The 17,990-nt window shown below is 33.7% G+C and overlaps 1 protein-coding gene across 1 annotated transcript in view; it reads left to right on the plus strand.

The window, feature by feature from the left end:
* The window catches only part of EXOC6B (exocyst complex component 6B), a 621,707-nt gene that overhangs the window by 95,925 nt on the left and 507,792 nt on the right, over positions 1–17,990 (plus strand). Inside the window, exons 4-6 of the mRNA XM_055312561.1 lie at positions 492–582; positions 695–740; positions 15,321–15,525. Coding sequence (XP_055168536.1) covers positions 492–582; positions 695–740; positions 15,321–15,525 — 342 coding nt within the window. The remainder of the gene's footprint in view (positions 1–491; positions 583–694; positions 741–15,320; positions 15,526–17,990) is intronic.

The raw sequence follows: 17,990 nt of genomic DNA on the forward strand, positions 1-17,990 counted from the left end.
CTGGAACTCTTGGAAAAGCTATAACTTCTAAACGTGTGGTTTATTTGTTAAAATAGAGATTTAGTTGAAGATTATTCTTAAGAGTCAAATGAAGCTATGTAGGGAGGACTATTTCCCTCGAGGCGTTTAGCATTGTTGAAAGAAACATAGGCTCTTCTCAGAAGATTTGATGAAACCATACATTCTGAAGAGTCTGAGTAGTTTGGGGAAAATCTGCAAATTTTTTCTTTTTTTCTGAATAACCCCTGGATTTTGGGATTTCATTTTAGCTAGCCTTTTTCAGTATAGTACGTATTTTGAGGAGAAAATGGGAAACGACAGGAATGTTTTACTAGTTGAGAAAGGCAGTTTCTTAGTTCACTTGGCAGGTCTTTCTCTGAAACTGTCTGGGATTTTCTGATGAATTGAACACAGGGTGGAAAAATGTGACTGGAAGCTTTTTATTTACAGCTACTGGCATAATTCAGTTTTTTTTTTTTCCTCTTGCCAAGCTGGTAATAGCAATGGAAGAGCTGAAGCAGTGTCGACTACAACAGAGAAATATTTCAGCCACTGTTGATAAATTAATGCTGTGTCTTCCAGGTGAGGAACTGGAAGTGGATTAGGTTCTTGATGCAATTCCTTTAGCTTTAATAAGTTTCTCATTTTCTCTAAATAATGCTTGTGTGCTCTTTTTTTCCCCTTTTCTTTCAAGTCCTGGAGATGTATAGCAAACTGAGAGACCAGATGAAAACAAAAAGGTAGGATTTTTTTTATTGAATATTATCATTGTCTTAAATTTCTGTTAATTAGGGTAGTTTTAAGGTCTGTATATAGCATAACCTTTCAAGAAATAATTAAGTCCGTATAATGTCTTCTCTAGCCTTTTGTGTATCTGTTGATTTATCCTGAGATTTATTTACATACTAGTGGTATGCTGATATATTTTGTCATGTATTATGTTAAATAAATTTAAAAAAACCACTATTCATAGTTTGATTTTTAGAAGACCCGGTCTTTCAGGGGTAAAACAACTTTTAGTGATAGTTGATTTGAGAAACATGCTTTGGTTTAGTATTATAGTAGAAAAAATAGTTACCGGTTCTGGTGCAGGAATGAATTAGTCAGGGCTCATTGAAACAGAATCAGTGGAGAGAGTGTGTGTGGGTAGAGAGAGAGATTGATTGAGTTTAGGGAGTTGGTTCATGGGATTATGGAGGCTGGCAAGTCCAAAATCTGCATAATAAGGTGGTAGGCTAGGGTGTCAGGGAAGAGCAAATATTGTGGCCTGAGTTTGAATGTGGTCTACTGGCAGAATTCTTCTTTCTCCAGGAGTCTTTTTTCTGTTAAGGTCTTCAACTGATTAAATGAAGCCCACCTAAATTATGAAGAGTAATCTTTACTCAGAGTCTGCTGACTTGTGTCAGTAATTTCATCTAAAAAATACCTTCATAAGAAATATCTAGAATAATATTTGTTAAATATTTGGGTACCATGACCTAGCCAAGTTGACCCATAAAATTAATCATCACAGGGGGCAAGGTCCACATGAAGTTCAGAGGATTACTCTTCTGTGTGTTGTTTTCCTCTGGTTTTATTCCAGAAAAAGGTCTGTAGTGACTCTTTTGCTCCTTTTTTTTTTTTTTTAAAGATTCTATTTATTTATTCATGACAGATAGAGAGAGAGAGAGGCAGAGACACAGGCAGAGAGAGAAGGACAGAAGCAGGCTCCATGCAGGGAGCCTGATGTGGGACTCGATCCCGGGTCTCCAGGATCACACCCCATGCCGAAGGCAGCACGCCAAACCTCTGGGCCACTGGGGCTGCCCCACTCTTCTTTCCAAGCTACAGTAAGCACCCCACCTCCTCTGCCTTGGAGTATGCTGCAGTGTGAGGGGGTGTGTGAAGCTGTAGGATAAATAGGACACATCTTTCTGGAATGTTGATTTTACCTAGGGTTTTAGGGAAAAGTATGGAATTAAAATGTGATGTTGAAATAACAATAGAAATATTATAAATAAAAACATTAAATTCTCAAGAATTTTAAAGCCTAAAGCATGAGGCATCTACATTTTTGAATTTCTTAGACTCTCTTCTTTTCCCCGGGAGGATATGTTCATATACAAGAGCATAGGTAGGACAACTGAGAAGTTCTGCTCAGTGAGATATAAAATAGTATTATTTCCGGGCAGCCCCGGTGGCTCAGCGATTTAGCGCCGCCTTCAGCCCTGGGCGTGATCCTGGAGACCCGGGATCGAGTCCCACATCGGGCTCCCTGTGTGGAGTCTGCTTCTCCCTCTGCCTCTCTCTCTCTCTGTCTGTCTCTAATAAATAAATAAAATCTTAAAAAAAAGTATTATTTCCCTGATAACCTTTTAGTTTAAATTCTAAAATCATAGATCACAGAGAATAAAAAAACATTGTATACCAACTTCTCTGAATTAAAAGATATTAATTGTTTTCCAGTTTTGATTGATGTATATGTAAATATATGGAAATAGATACACACACACATATAGACAGAGAGATGTAAATATAGACATTACAAAAAAAAATTAGATGAAACTTCTGTCCTCTTCCTCAGCCCTATTTCTTTCCCTAGTCCTGTGAGGAAACCGGTATCATATTTGTGGTCTTTCTAGTCCATGTTTTTAAAGTCTACAAATCATATATTGTATTTTTAAAAACATTTATGTTGGGGGCACCTGGGTGGCTCAGTTGGTTAGGTAAGCGTCTGCCATTGGCTCAGGTCATGATCTCAGGGTCCTGGGATCGAGTCCTGTATCGGGTTCTCTGCTCAGCAGGGAGTCTGCTTCTCCCTTTCCCTCTGTGATCTCTCTCACTCATGCTGTCTCTCAAATAAATAAACAAATAGTATCTTAAAAAGAAAGAAAAAAAAAAACACATTTGTATGAATGGTTCTTGTCCTGTTTTTTTGAAATTCATTCATTCATTCGACAAAAATGAATGGAGTATTTACTATATGCTAGGCATTGTTCTTGGGGTTACAGCCCTGAAGAGAACAGACAAAAATATTTACTCTGTGGGGCTTACATACTAGTGGAGAGTTTATTTACCTTATGTATATAGATCTAGTTCACTTAATTTAATCCTTTGTAATAGTCCATTATATGAATAATTCACATTTTTCCTCTCATTTTCAGTTGTCATAAGTGCTGTGCACCAATATTTCAATCTCAACCTTTTCCTGGTACATAGTAGGGTTATATTTCCTGGGCTCCTTTGGGCTGCGTGACTGATAAGATGTGAGTTGATAAGATGGCTGATAAGCTGTGAGCAGAAGTGATGAATATTACTTTTGGGCTTCACAGTTAATTTCTATTACAAGTCTTTAGAATTCTGTTTTCCCTTTGGTTATGACAAATGGTAACTTTTAAGATGTTGATTGAATCCCTGAGTAATTGTAATGAACAGAACTACCCTGCCAACCTGTTATGGATGTATAATATAAGTAAGTTATAAATCTTTGTTTTAAGACACTGAAATTTTTGGGATTGTTGTTGCTACAAGATAACTGTCCTCAACCAATGCTGTGAAAGATGTTTGATGTGTTTCCAGTTGTTTGCTATGCAGACATTGGTTCAATAAATATTCTTGTTCATGTCTTTGTTCACACATTCAAGGTTGCTTGAGAACAGTGCTCTTCATATGTTGCTATATATTCAAATCATATGGGGATTTATTAAATGTAGAATCTGATTCAGGAGGTCTGGGGGTCATTCCCGAGATTCTGCATTTTTCTATCTAGCTTCTGCCAATTCTACTGGCCTAGGGTTTATACCTAGAAAGAAATCAAAGAAAGGATATTCATGTATTCATTCTTACTAGACATTATTCTCCAAAGTGATTTAGACTCCCACTGGCATTTTATGGGAGGTCTGTTACTCCACCTCTAGGCAACATCTGTATTGTGAAACTTTTTGGTTTTTGCCAGTCTGATGGTTATCAAATGATAGGTTATTGTGCTGTGATTTCATTTCTTTGATTACTAGTGAAATTGGTTTTTGGACATTTGCATTTTCTTTCATGTATTTTGCCCGTTTTTCTTAGGTTGTTTGTTGTTGTTCATTTATAAGAATTCATTAGATACTTTGGACACCTTTTCCTCTTATTAGGAATATCCTGCAAATATTTGCTTTCAAATGCATGGCTTATCTGCTAACTTTGTAAGGTTAGTACTTTTTGTTGCATAGTAGTCGTAAATTTTGTTGTCCTTTATTTTGTGGTCTTTAAAAATTTTTATTTTTAAACATTCTTAAGTACATATAAATTAGCTATGTTTTTTATGAACCAGTAGAAAGTAAGTTGCTAATGTGATGCCCTGTCATCCCCAAATACTTTGGTGTAATTTCCTACAAATAAAGACATTCGTCTGTGCAGCCACAATGCAATAGAGAATAAAAATTAACACGGATATATTAGTAGCATCTAATCCTCATACCCAGTTCAGATTTTGCTAAATGTCTCAGTTATGTTCTTTATAGCAAAAGAATCAAGTTTAAAACATGTATTGCATTTAGTGGTCATGTCTCTTTATTCTTCAGCTTTGAGCTGTCTGCAGTCTTTCCTTGACTTTTACGAGCTTATCACTTTTGAAAATTACAGGCCAACTTGATGTAGAATGTGTCTTAATTTGAGTTTGTCTGATATTGCCTCATGATTACATTCATGTTATATGTCTGTGGCTGGAATATTACAAAAGTGGTGCTGTGTTCTCATTGTATCTTACCAGGTCACATATAAATTTGATTTGTCCTATGAGGGATAGTGTTCACTTTGATTCTTTTCCACTGTGAAGTTGCTCTTTTTTACATTTGTAATTAAAAATTTATGGGGAGGTATTTTATAGTTATATAAAGTAATCACTTTTCATCAGATTTTTCACTTTAATTTTTTTATGTCAGTATGGACTCATGGTTTCTTATTTTATTTGATGAGTCACAATTTGTTAATATTACTTATTTTGTTGTTCAGATTATCCTGAATGGCACCAGAGTAGCCCCTTCTGTCTGGCTTCTGTTTTTTTAAATATGTTTTCATAATTTTTTGAGTACTTTGTTACTAGGAAAGGAGAGAATTTTCAGGTTTATCTTGTACTTTGCCTGCTGCAGCCCTGGAATCAGTCATTTCCCTAAGTAGAGAATGTTATTTAGAAGCCAAGATCTGTGTGCTCAGTCTACTAATTACTGCTGAGTAACTTGACTTTCATTATTCATAATGTATTTACTTATTGGATTAGTTCCTTTCATGAAACTAATTGCCTATTATTGCTGTCACTGCAAGTCTTTATCTTGCTAACACCACACACTGAGTTACCCTCCTGTATGATATCTTCCTTATTCTGCTTGGACTCTAATACTCTGTGGCAAGCTTCTGTTCTACAGGAATACCCTCCTCATCCCTATTTGGCTCTGACATTCCATACCAGGCTACCTTTCTATATGGGCATCCTCCTTATTTCAGTAGGTCCCTTGTGCACCATGCTGGTCTATATCTTCCCTCCCCCCCAACTGATACGGATATTGTCATTTATTTAGGTCTTCTTTAATTTTTTTCAGCAGTATTTATAGTTTTTAGTAAGTCTTACATATCTTTTATCATATTTATCTCTAAATATTTAATGTTTTTTGATGCTTGTTTTAAATGGTTTTTGATTTTTAAATTTTAATTTCCAGTCATTTATTACTAGTATACTATTTTATTTTTTGTATGTTTATCTTGTTTTCTGAAACCTTCTAAAGTCATTAATTATAACAGTTTTTTGTTTATTCCATTGGATTTTCTATGTAGATAATCATCTTATCTGCAAATAAAATGTTCCTTTCTTTACAACTGGGAAGCTTTCTTTATGGTTTGTTTTTCTTGTCTTATTGTACTGTTTAGAACTTTCTGTACAATGTTGAGTAGAAGTAGTGAGAATGAATATCATTGCCCTGTTCCTGATCTTAGGGGGAAAACATTTCACCATTAAGATGTTAGGTGTAGTTTTTTTGTATGTACCATTTAGAAGGTTGAGGAAATTTCCTTCTGTCTCTGGTTGTTGAAAATTTGTACCAGGAATTAATATTGTTTTTGTCAAATGCTTTTTTCTGTGTCAGTTGAGGTGATTATATGTTTAAAAATTTTTTTTAGTATATTAATATGAATTATATGATTAATTTATTGAATGTTAAATGAACTTGCATTTGTGAAATAAATCCTCCTTGGTCATGGTATATTATCCTTTTTATATGGTGCAGTATTTGACTTGTTAAAATTTTGTTGAGGATTTTTGCATCTGTATTCATGAGGAATATTTATCTGTAGTGTTGTTTTTGTTTGTTTGTTTTGGTCTGACTTTGGTGTCAGATTAATGCTGGCCTCATAGCATGAGTTGGTTTTCTTTGAAGTGTTGATTTTCTTGAAGTGTTGGCATCATCCTTCTTAAATATTTGGTTGAATCCACCAGTGAAGTCACTTGGATCAGGAGATTTGTTTGGTTTTGGTGAGAAGGTTTTTAACTACAAATTTAATTTAAAAAAACGAATACAAGGCTGTTTGCATTTTGTGTTTCTTGAGTAACTTTTACTTATTTATGTCTTTATAGTAATTTCTCGTGTCGTCTAAATTGTTTAATTCATTAGCAAAAATTGTTCGTTATTCTCTTATTATTTTAATGTGTAGGATCTACAGTAATGCTTTCCCTTTCATTACTTATATTGGTAAATCTTTTCTCTATCTCTGATTATTCTAGCTAGTGGTTTATCAGTTTTATTAATTTTTTCCATAAAAGCATCTTTAGATTTTGAGTTTTTCCTATTATTTAATGTCTATTTTACTGATTTCTGCTATTATCTTTAGTATTTTCTTTCTCCTACGTACTTGGGGTTTAATTTTCTCTTTTCTAACTTTATAAGGTGGATTTTGTTCTTTTCTTTTTTTTTTTGCCTTTTATTTATTTTTTTTATGTAGTTCAATTTGCCAACATATAGTATAACACCCAGTGCTCATCTCATCAAGTGCCTTCCTCAGTGCCCTTCACCCAGTCACCCCATCCACCTGCCAGTTCTTTATTTTCTAATGTAGCTATTTAAACCTGTACATTTTTCTCTTAGCAGTGCATTAACTGCATCTTACATGTTTTATGATAATGTATTTTTTCCATTTATCTCAAATGTTTTCTAATTTCCTTTGTGATTTAAAAATTAATCTGCTCATTATTTAGAAATGAGTTGGAGGGATCCCTGGATGGCGCAGCAGTTTAGCGCCTGCCTTTGGCCCAGGGCGCGATCCTGGAGACCCAGGATCGAATCCCACGTCGGGCTCCCGGTGCATGGAGCCTGCTTCTCCCTCTGCCTCTCTCTCTCTCTCTCTCTCTCTCTCTCTCTGACTATCATAAATAAATAAAAATTAGAAAAAAAAATAAATGAGTTGGATAACTTCCAAGTATTAGAGGATTTTCCAGATTTTTAAAAATTGATTTGTAATTATAGTTTGTGTTCATAAATATAAATGTATGATTTCAACTTTTTAAAAAAAATTTTATATTCATGAGAGACTAGAGAGAAAGGCAGAGACATAGGCAGAGGGAGAAGCAGGCTCCCAGTGGGGAGCCTGATGTGGAACTTGATCCCAGGACCCCGGGATCATGCCCTGAGCTGAAGGCAGATGCTCAATCACTGAGCCACCCAGGCTTCCCTGATTTCAACTTTTTAAATGTTTGTTGAGACTTGTTTTAATGGGCCAGCATATGGTTCATTTTGGTGAGAATTTCGTGTACATTTCAAAATTATGTATATTCTCTTTGAGTAGGACATTCTTTAACAGTCATTTAGATATACTTGATTGATAGTGTTCAGGTTTTCTACATCCTAGTGATTTTGTATTTGTCAGTTGCTGACAGGAGTGTTGAGATTGTTTTGATTGTGGATCTGCACGTCTTTTTTCTGTTCTTTCAGTTCTTGATATTGTTGTATTTTGGAGCTTTTTTGGGGGGTGCATACACATTTAGCATTGCTATATGTTCTTGATGAGATGACCTATTTATATTATGGAAGGTTCCTTTTTATCTCTGGTAATATTCTTTTTTTAAAAAAGTATATGTTGTTTGGTATTAATATAGCCACTGCTGCTTTCTTTTTATTTAGTTTTTATATTATCTGTTTTTTAATATTCTTTTTTTGCTTAAAATATTTTTAATGGCTTTATTGAGATATAATTTACATACTATTCAGTTCATCATTTTAAAATGTATATTCAGTGGCTTTTAGTGTATTCACAGAGTTGTTTAGTCATCACCACCGTCGATTTAGAATGCTTTTGTTCTTTTCAAAAGAAACTCTGAGCCCCTTAGCTGTCTACCCAATCCTCTCCTCCCTGTCCCCCCGCGCCTAACACCTTGCCAGCTACTGGGAATCACTAATTTACTTTCTGTCTCTATAGATTTGTCTATTCTGGACATTTCATATAAATGGAATCTTACAATATGTGGTTCTTTGTGATTGGCTTCTTTCATTTAATATAATATTGTCAAGGTTCATTCATGTACTGTATTTCAGTACTTCATTTCTTCTTATTGCTGAATAATATTCCCTCGTATGGATATACCACATTTTATATATCCATTCATCAGTTGATGAACATTAGAGTTATTTCTACTTTTTGGCTTTAATGAATAATGCTGCTATAAATTTTATTTTCAAGTTTTTGTGTAGACATATGTTTTCATCTCTCTTGGCTGTATACCTAGGAATGGAATTGTTGGATAATATGATTACTCTATGTTTAATCATTTGAGGAACTGTCAGACTGTTTTCCAAAGCAGCTATGCCATTTTACCTTCTACCATCAGCATATGAAGATTCCAATTTCTACAAATTCTAGAAATTATTCTACAAATTATAGTCTGGCTTTTTGACTATGACCATCTTGGTGAGTGTGACATAATATCTTATTGTTCATCTTTGTCTTTGAAAATTATTTTTGAAGGACATAGAATTCTAGGTTTATAGATTCATTAGTTAAGACATCATTTGCCTTCTCATTTATGTAGTTTCTGAGGGAGGGGTATGTGAGCAGTCTTATCTTTGTCACTCTACTTGATGTGTCTCTCCAGCTGTTTTCAAACTTTTTTCTCTATCATTTGTTCTTAGCAATTTGATTTTGAGGCATGTTGCCATATGTATATGTGTGTGCATGCATGTGTATATGTGTGAATTTATCCTGCTGTTCGCTTGTTTAGCTTCTTGGATTTGTAGGTTTATAGTTTTTGTAAAATCTGGAAAATGTTCAGATACGGATTTTCCAAACATTTTTTTTTCTGTCTGTTTCCCATTCTCATTCTAGGACTTAATTACATATTATGTTGGACAACATATAATCTCACAGGTAACTTGAGAATCTGTTCTTTTTTTTTCCTTCTTGATCTTTTCTCTCTCTGTGCTTTATGTTTGATAGATTTTATTCCTATGTTCAATGCACTGATCTCTCTCTTTTGCATTGTCTGATCTTCTTTTAATCCTATTCAATGAAATTTTCATTTCAGATAACATATTTTTCATCTTTAGGGGTTCCAGTGGGTTTTTTAAATGCGTAATTTCTTGTTATTTTTGTGTCTTTTTAAGAATACATGTACATGGCTCTGATATTTCTTTTCATGTACTTCTTTGCTAGTTCTGTCACTTTTAGCATTTTTGGATTTCTGTTTGCAGACTGATTTTGTTTTTCCTAGTTATAGGAAACTTGTTTTTCCAAGTTTTTGGTTCTTATCATGTCTAGTAATTTTTGATTGGATACAAACATATTATGTTGCTGAGTGTGGACTTGGGGGAACTGTTTTTTTCTTAAAGAGTATTGCTTTTTGTTTTGGCAAAAAGTTTAGTTTGCAGACCTATTTGTTCTCATCAAACCCTATTTATTTATTTATTTATTTATTTATTTATTTATTTATTTATTTATTTATTTAGGAATGGAGGCAGAGGGTGAAGGAGAGAAGAGAATCTTAAGCAGGCTCAATGCCAAGTGTGGAGCCTGAGGTGGGGCTCAATCTCACAGCTCTGAGATCATGACCTGAGTTGAGATCATGACCTGAGCTAAAATCAAGAGTTGGATGCTTAACCAACTAAGCCACCCCGGCACCCAAACCCCATTTTTAGTCTTTGCTAGCTGCACCTTCATTCCACGGGTAGTTCAGAGTAGTATTCATCTACTTGGAATAACTCAGGAATCCCCAGAGATTTTTCACCAAGGTTTTTCTGCATTTTCTGAGCTCCTTGAAGTGTTCATCACATATTTTCCTTGTGTCTGTCTCTCTCTCCCTCTCCTCTTTCCCTTCCCTGTCCACCTTCATTCCCTCTCTTCTTTTTGCTGTCCTTGTGGAATTTCACTTTTTCTATACCTGGCCTAGTAGTACTCAGCAAAGACTTAAGGGAACCCCTGTATAGATTCTGCAGTTCTTTTTTCTGCATTGCTCCTTTCCTCCCCTTTTTGTTTGGAATTCTGCTGTACAGCCTCAAGTTGTGTCACCTTTCCTGAACTATCTTTGACTTTAACTCTGCTAAGCTGCTAGGCTATGTTTGAGTTTTCTCTGATTCTGCCCATGATTTAGAAATCACATATAACCTGGATAATTATTAAACTTAAACTCAGCTTTTTTGTTCCCCTTTTTTCAGAGACCACTGTTCACTATCAAATCAGTTTTTATATTTTAGCCAGTCTTCTGCTTTTTAAGTTTGGAAGTTCATGTCTGTTCTTTGTCACTCCTGCATGGGTAGAAGCTTAGTTGTATTTTTTTTAAGGCTGTAAATAGTGATAATACTATTAGGTTCTATGTTCCCTAAGGAAAGTTACCTGACCATCTTTCTACCTGTAACACATAGAAAGGATTAAATATTTGTTAACAGTGCTCTTTGATTAGGAAAGCCACTAATAAAAAAAAAAAAAAAAAAAAAAGGAAAGCCACTAATATTTCCTGTGGTCAAAGCTTTTTTTTTTTTAATATTCTTATCATACTTTGAATTTATAAAAATTTCTCACAGGTAGTTGTCATCTGCTTTAAAAGATCACTTATTAGAACTTAAAAAATCATTGTGTGAGAGTTCTATACCATGGAAAAAAGGACCAAAATTTAATTTGCCTATAATTAACATTCCTCTTCTCACAATAGCATTCAGCTATGTCTAAGTTATTCTGACAATAGTTACCCAGTTTATACAATTGTTTAAATACCTTTCCCTTGTTTCTTTTATATGTCCTGATTTTGTTTCCTTTAATATTTTTCTGCTCAAATTTCTATTAGGGGGTGTAATAGAGGGAGACAGGGAAAGCTAGCACACTTGCAAATGAAACTTAAAATTTGGCTTCTGATTTAGTTTTAATAATGGTTAGAGGTTATCAAAAATAAGGTCAAAATGTGGTTTTAGATTTCCATGGCTGCTGGAAATAGAAATTTTTTCTTTTGGTATCTGCTACTCAGGTGTTTAATTGGCTGTCATTCTTTAACCTGTCCCTGATATTAAAATACACTAGAAATTTGAATAATCTTATTGGTCTGTTATAGTTAGAATATGAATATGGTAGCGAAAGGACAATGGGAAAATAAGGTGACATTCTTTGTTGCCAGGAATCACTGGGTTTTGTACTAATTAGCCTTGAAAAATGTGGAGTTGACAGACCAGATGTTTTCAGCATGTGGCCATGTGTCTCATCAGTGAATGTGCCTTGTGTCCGCAGGCAACATTGTTAGATTTTTCTCATTCTATAAACAATGTTCCAAAATATAACTAAACCCCAAAGTGTGTTTATCTTTTTGGCTTAATTTCTGGCTTTCTATCCCTTCTAAGGTTTCTCTCTAGAGGAATTGCATTTTATTGCACATAGCTCTTCATACCTAATTGTAGTATAAACACCATTCTGTTTACACTAAACCATGTGAATAACAAATCAGTACTGTTTTTGAGTCTGTAAAATTGTAATAAAAGCAACCAATTCACATTAACTATATTTGTACTTTTATTTCTAAATGTAGAGGAAATAAATCTTTCTCCCCTCCATTTATTTGGACTAAGATTTTGATTTTTGGAACATGTGAGGTAAAGACATTAAAAAAAAGTAAAACCAGTCTTTAGTGTTTGTGGTACTAAGCATATTGGAGCAAGAAGAGCTCAAGTGTATACTGTGAAATTCATTCTTAAAAATCTAAAATAAAGCTATCAGTTTTTTATTTATAAGATTGTAACTGAGTTTTTCCTCTACTAAATATATCATGGGAAGTATGGAAATTAGGAAATTAAAAACATAAGGAAAATTATCACCCAAAATGTTACTATCCCAAGGGAAAAAAATTATGGTTAACATTTTTGTCTATATTTTTCTATTCATTTTCTGTGTACTTCTATATGTGTGTATGCATGTATTTAGTGATATATAGCTCATACATGCACATATATTCATAATTTATATATGTATGCATATTTATAATTTTGAAAAATATTATGATTATACTTGTAAATTTTATTTTTTGCAATAGCTTTTACTTAACAATATTGTAACCATTTTGCTGTCTTTTACTATGTGGATGTATCATGATGTATTTTATTTTACCAGTTCTTTATTATTAAACATCTAGATTAGTTTTTTATTGACTTATGTAAATACCTATAATTCAAGAGGTTTACATACTTTTGTTAATCTAATATTTCTTTTTTGGAAAGGCAACTGGTTAGAATGCTTGTTTTGGTAAGATTCTTCAGTGAAAACTTGTATCATTAATACAAATTTGTTTACCAGGAGGCAGTGAATTCTCATTTATTGAAACTCCTGATAATAATACCCATTATGTTTTAAGAAATCTTTGGGAGTTTGAGTGACAAAATCATGTTTTGATTTGCATTTTTTCCACATAACGGTTCAAATCACACCCCCACCCCTATTGGCCTTTTTAATGTTCTTTTGTGACTCTTCTTTTTTGACTCTTCTTTTGTGACTCCTTCAATCGACTTTAGGTTAAATAATCGTTACCAAGTTTTTGTTTCTTCTTTATTCTTATTATATTTTTTAATGTGTAACTTATTTTGTTGTTACTTCATCAAACTTACCAATTTTAGTTTTATTCATTCTCTTATGCTAATGGAAGCTTTCCTACCTATCAGATAAATATCGTTCCCCTTACTATTGCCTTACCAGCAATATTTACTTTTGTATAGCCAGCAATATTTCTATTTTTAAAATCTATTGTATCTGATATTAATATAGCCACTCCAGCATTTTTATGGTTACTTTTTGCATGGTATATCTTATTCCATCTTTTACTTTTACTTATTTGTGTATCTTTGAATCTAAAGTGTGTTTCTTGTAGAGGACATGTAATTGGATCATGCTTTTTAAATCCTAACCTTGTGCCTTTTAACTGGAGTGTTTATTAGTCCATTTATATTTAATGTAATTATTATGGCTGCATTTTACTCTTTGTTTTCTGTTTTTCATATCTTTTTGTTCTTATCCTTTACTCTCTTTTTTTTGTATTAAATATTTGGTAGTGTACTATTTTAATTCCTCTTTTGTTTTTAATGATAGATTTTGAGTTATTTATTTAGAGGTTGCTGTATGGATTATCTATATCTTAATATATCAATCGACTTTAGGTTAATGCTGATGTAGTTTTGGTAGAATATATAGTAGTGATTTTGCTTCATTTTAACTCCATTTCTTACTTCCTTTTTTGTGCTATTATGGTCATATAGTTATATATTATAAACTCAGCAATACAGTATTATAATCATTTGTTTTAAAATTTTTCTTTTAATGAAATTAAAAGAAGAAAAGAGAAAGAAATATTTATTTAGACTTTTATATTTCACATATATTTACTATTTCCTATGCTCTTTATTTCTTTCTGTGAATTCCAATTAGTTTCTATTGTCACTTCCTTTCGGGATTTTTTTTTTTTTTTAAGGCAGATCTGGTAGTAAGGAATTATCTGGTTTTGTTTATCAGGAAATATATTTCATTTTTAAAGGATAGTCATTAGCCAAAGATTGGTCCAATGTTTGTGCTCAAACTTGAGCCAAAAAGGTTTCTACCTTTGTCAGTGGATATGTGTGGAGGCTATGGAAAACATTAAAAATTCAGGCAATTTTCAAAACAGCCTGAGCTTTTAACTTTATCCCAGGGCTTCTGCTATGTGTGGGCCTGCTGCCTCCTAGTCAGCCAGAGGTGTGTGGAATGCTTAGGCCCTTTTGGGTCTCCTACTGCACATTTATACAACCTTAGTCATGACTAAGGCTAGGGTTGTGCAAAGAGCTATTGGGTCCTTCTGTGGATCTCTTATTTCCATACTTCTCTGTTAAATTTCTGGTTAGTCCTCTAATCTACCCTCTGACCCAACCCAGACTAACTTCAGGCCTGGAGAGCTGGGGTATTTCCCTATCTTTTTGTTTGTTTGTTTGTTTGTCCTTATTCTTTCCTTCCTTCCTTCATCTGGAGTTTCCTACTTTACCTAATAATGCCACTCTAAATCACATCTGCTTCTAAGGGCAGGGAGGCTGCTGGTTTTCATGACAAGCCAATATAACCAGTGGGAGGGAGGGGGATGGAGTGTGGGTGGAGTTGGAGGGTTGATGGAGGTAGCCCCAGGCAAGAACACCACAGAGTTCCATTGTTCAGCAGTTTTCATGAATAAACACTTTTCAATATGTTATCCTTTGGTCTATTTCCAGAGCCCTGAAATGGTTGTTTGGGACAGTTTTGTTTAGTTTATATTTGTTTTTTTGGGTAGAAGATTTGCTAAGCTCTTCCCTGTGCCATAGTTGGGAAGTTTAGACTTCGGTATTTTATTTTATAGGATGGTTGTTTTGGCATTAATATGATCATTTTGTATTTTCTTTTAATTTTTGTAATAATGGATTTCATTGGGTAATTTTTGTAATAATGGTATTTCATTTCATTTTTTTGGGTAGAAGATTTGCTAAGCTCTTCCCTGTGCCATAGTTGGGAAGTTTAGACTTCGGTATTTTATTTTATAGGATGGTTGTTTTGGCATTAATATGATCATTTTGTATTTTCTTTTAATTTTTGAAATAATGGATTTCATTGGTAGATTTTCTAAGTTTTCTATATTCTTGGGATAAAATCTTTTCTCATTGTAATTTACTAAGTCCTTTAATGCATATGTTAATTTTGAATAATTTGACATTTTTCCATTGATTTCTTTTTTTGAAACTTAATACTGAATTTGTTGTAATGAACAATGAAACTAATTCAGGCTAGAGATTTTACCTAAGGAATATATCTGTGGCCTTAAAGAAGACTGTGTTGAGCTAAAGGTGATATAATTCCTTTTATAGGCATTATCCTGCACTGAAAACTCTGGAACATCTAGAGCATACCTATCTGCCTCAAGTAAGCCACTATCGATTCTGCAAGGTGATGGTGGATAACATTCCCAAGCTTCGAGAAGAAATTAAGGATGTTTCTATGTCTGATCTCAAAGACTTTCTGGAGAGTATCCGCAAACATTCTGACAAAATTGGAGAGACTGCCATGAAGCAAGTAGGTCTTGGGTTTATGATAGGTTGGCCAGTGACTTTGCTAGTTTCTGTTAAACATGGGTTTCTCTCTGCTAAGTGTCTTGATTGTTTCGTATCATTTTAGGGAAGTCCTTCCTCTTTATGGGAACACTTGATTAAAAGATGTGTTTTGTTTTTCTTTTTTTCAACAGAGCAATGCATTATTTATTTACTAGTATGTTCTGCTCTGTGGATGTCAGTAAATATGGATTTATTGTGATGGTTAAATAGGGACTTTAAAGAGGTTTTTCTGGTTTTTGAATATTTTCCTTGACTTTGGATATGCTTTGAAGCCCAAGATTTTTAAAAGATCTCTTTCTAGGTAATGAGCTAAATTGTGCTGCAGGTACCTTTGGTTAATTACTTATTATGTAAACAAGATATCATGTTATTTATAAATATTTCTGTAATTGTTATTTCTGGTATCAGTGGGTATTAATGAAGAAAGGCCTTTTGGGAAATAATGTGGATTATGATCACAGAAAGAGATTTATTTACAGCTTATAAATGAACAAATGTGTTAGAAATTTTTAGGTTTTTTTTTTCTTTTAACGTTTTCATCTCTAAGTAATGAAAGCCACCAAGGAATGGCTTGATTTTTTTTATTTTTGTCATTTTAAATAAAAAGAGCGCTAATGATTTGCAGGGCTGCTTGCTCTCGAAATTTAAATCACATTGATTTTATTAAAATATCTCAGTATACCTTATAATGTAGCCTACAACAACAAATAGAGGACTTGGTTGTTTATGGAAAGTATTGTTTGGTTCTACAAACAACTATGTTCTTGAAGAAGTCATTTGTGGTTATCACTCTGGAAGGAAGGAGGGGAGGGTGCACATTGTATTTTTGGTCTCACCAAGTCTTGGTAATCTTTCAGATATCTTATTCTGCAAAAGAGATTTGCCTGTTGGAAATTCCTTTCCTAAAGCAATAGAGATATTCTTTTCCTCTCTCTTTTAAATTTTGTCAATGTTATGTTTTATGATGGGGAAAGTTTAAAACTAATTGATGATAAATCTGATGTAAATAATGATGTCATTTTTTAGTGGTGAAGAAAAAAATTAATTATTGAAAATGTATCTTTGTATTGCTAGGTATATATTTTGAGTATGGGAATGAAGGTATTCTGTAAGACAAGTCTATTGTGTTTGGCAAGTTTTTCTAAACTTTCAGAATATAGGAAAGTATAGTACAGAGCCTCTTTGGAAGCACTTTTTAAAAGTTGCCTTTTTTTTAAGGCCTCTGCTTGAGAAATTAACTTCAATTCCTTTTTGGTGAAAGAAAGTATTCCATGAAAATACATTTATTTCACTTAATGTGGATTATCTGGCTTCACTTCTTAATTATCTAAAAAAATTGAGGCATAGGGCAGGGAAGTAATTTGCTCAAGTTTAGAGAGCTTGTAAAGGTCACCACATCCTATAGTAGAATTCAGGTTAGATTGAGGTGAATTTGTCTACTATGGCACTCAATTTGTGTAAAGTATTAGCTATTTGGTGTGTTTGTGTCATACAAAGAACTGAAGAAAACATTGTGGATTCAGGACTTTTAATTAACTGATAATGCTTCATTCCTCCTATAAAACTTCATATCAAGTATAGCTCTAATAAGAGCATATATTGTTATTCTAAGCTATGTTAGTTAAGATCTTTGAATAAACATATCTTAACATATTTTAGGATCCATAGTACCTAAAAAATAAGGAAAGTGGGAGGGAAAGAAATTACCATATATTTTGTCTATAGTAGTACATTGTTCAATAAATATTTTGAATTCATGGATGTTGGAAAAGAGGGAAAGGATATGATTTCTTTTCCACTTATGTCAAGCCCAAAACGGTATTTCTGACTTGTGATGGATTTCTTACTTGGCTTTACTGACCTGCAAGGGAGGCTGAAAGAAAATAATCTCACTCTATTATTTAAAGAGGAGAAGGACTAAGGTTTGGTGCATAGTAGCTAATCTGTGACACAGTTCTACCCTTTGGTCATCAAATATCTCTTCATTCTTCCTCTCATCCCTAGAACACATATGCTCCTTCCCAAGGAAGGCAATTCAATATCCCATTTATTTACTGCATCCATTTCAAAGTCTGTTATCTTCCAGGGATGCTCAGAACTCTCCCTCAGATCCAGATAAGTCTCCGGATCCAGATGGGTAGCTGACCAGGAAAGAAGATGACAAATTTCCTATACCTGTGTTCCCTCCCACCTCCAATGAAGAAGTTAGAATAGAATAACTAGAACAAAAGCTTTCATTTAGAGAAGGGAATAGTGGGAGATGCACAGTATTTCCTGCTTCATAAGGAAATCAATGTAATCCTTTTGGGCCATCGTTGGGGAATCCTTCTGCCTTGGTAGTAGTGGGTCTTTCTCGCTTACACACTAACTCTGAGAGGAATTCCTTTGCCTGTAGTTCTCCTGGTTGCACTCTGTTTTTTCTTTTTC

The sequence above is a fragment of the Nyctereutes procyonoides genome, unplaced genomic scaffold (assembly GCF_905146905.1).
Source record: "Nyctereutes procyonoides isolate TBG_1078 unplaced genomic scaffold, NYPRO_anot_genome, whole genome shotgun sequence".
In the NCBI taxonomy this organism is placed as follows: domain Eukaryota; kingdom Metazoa; phylum Chordata; class Mammalia; order Carnivora; family Canidae; genus Nyctereutes; species Nyctereutes procyonoides.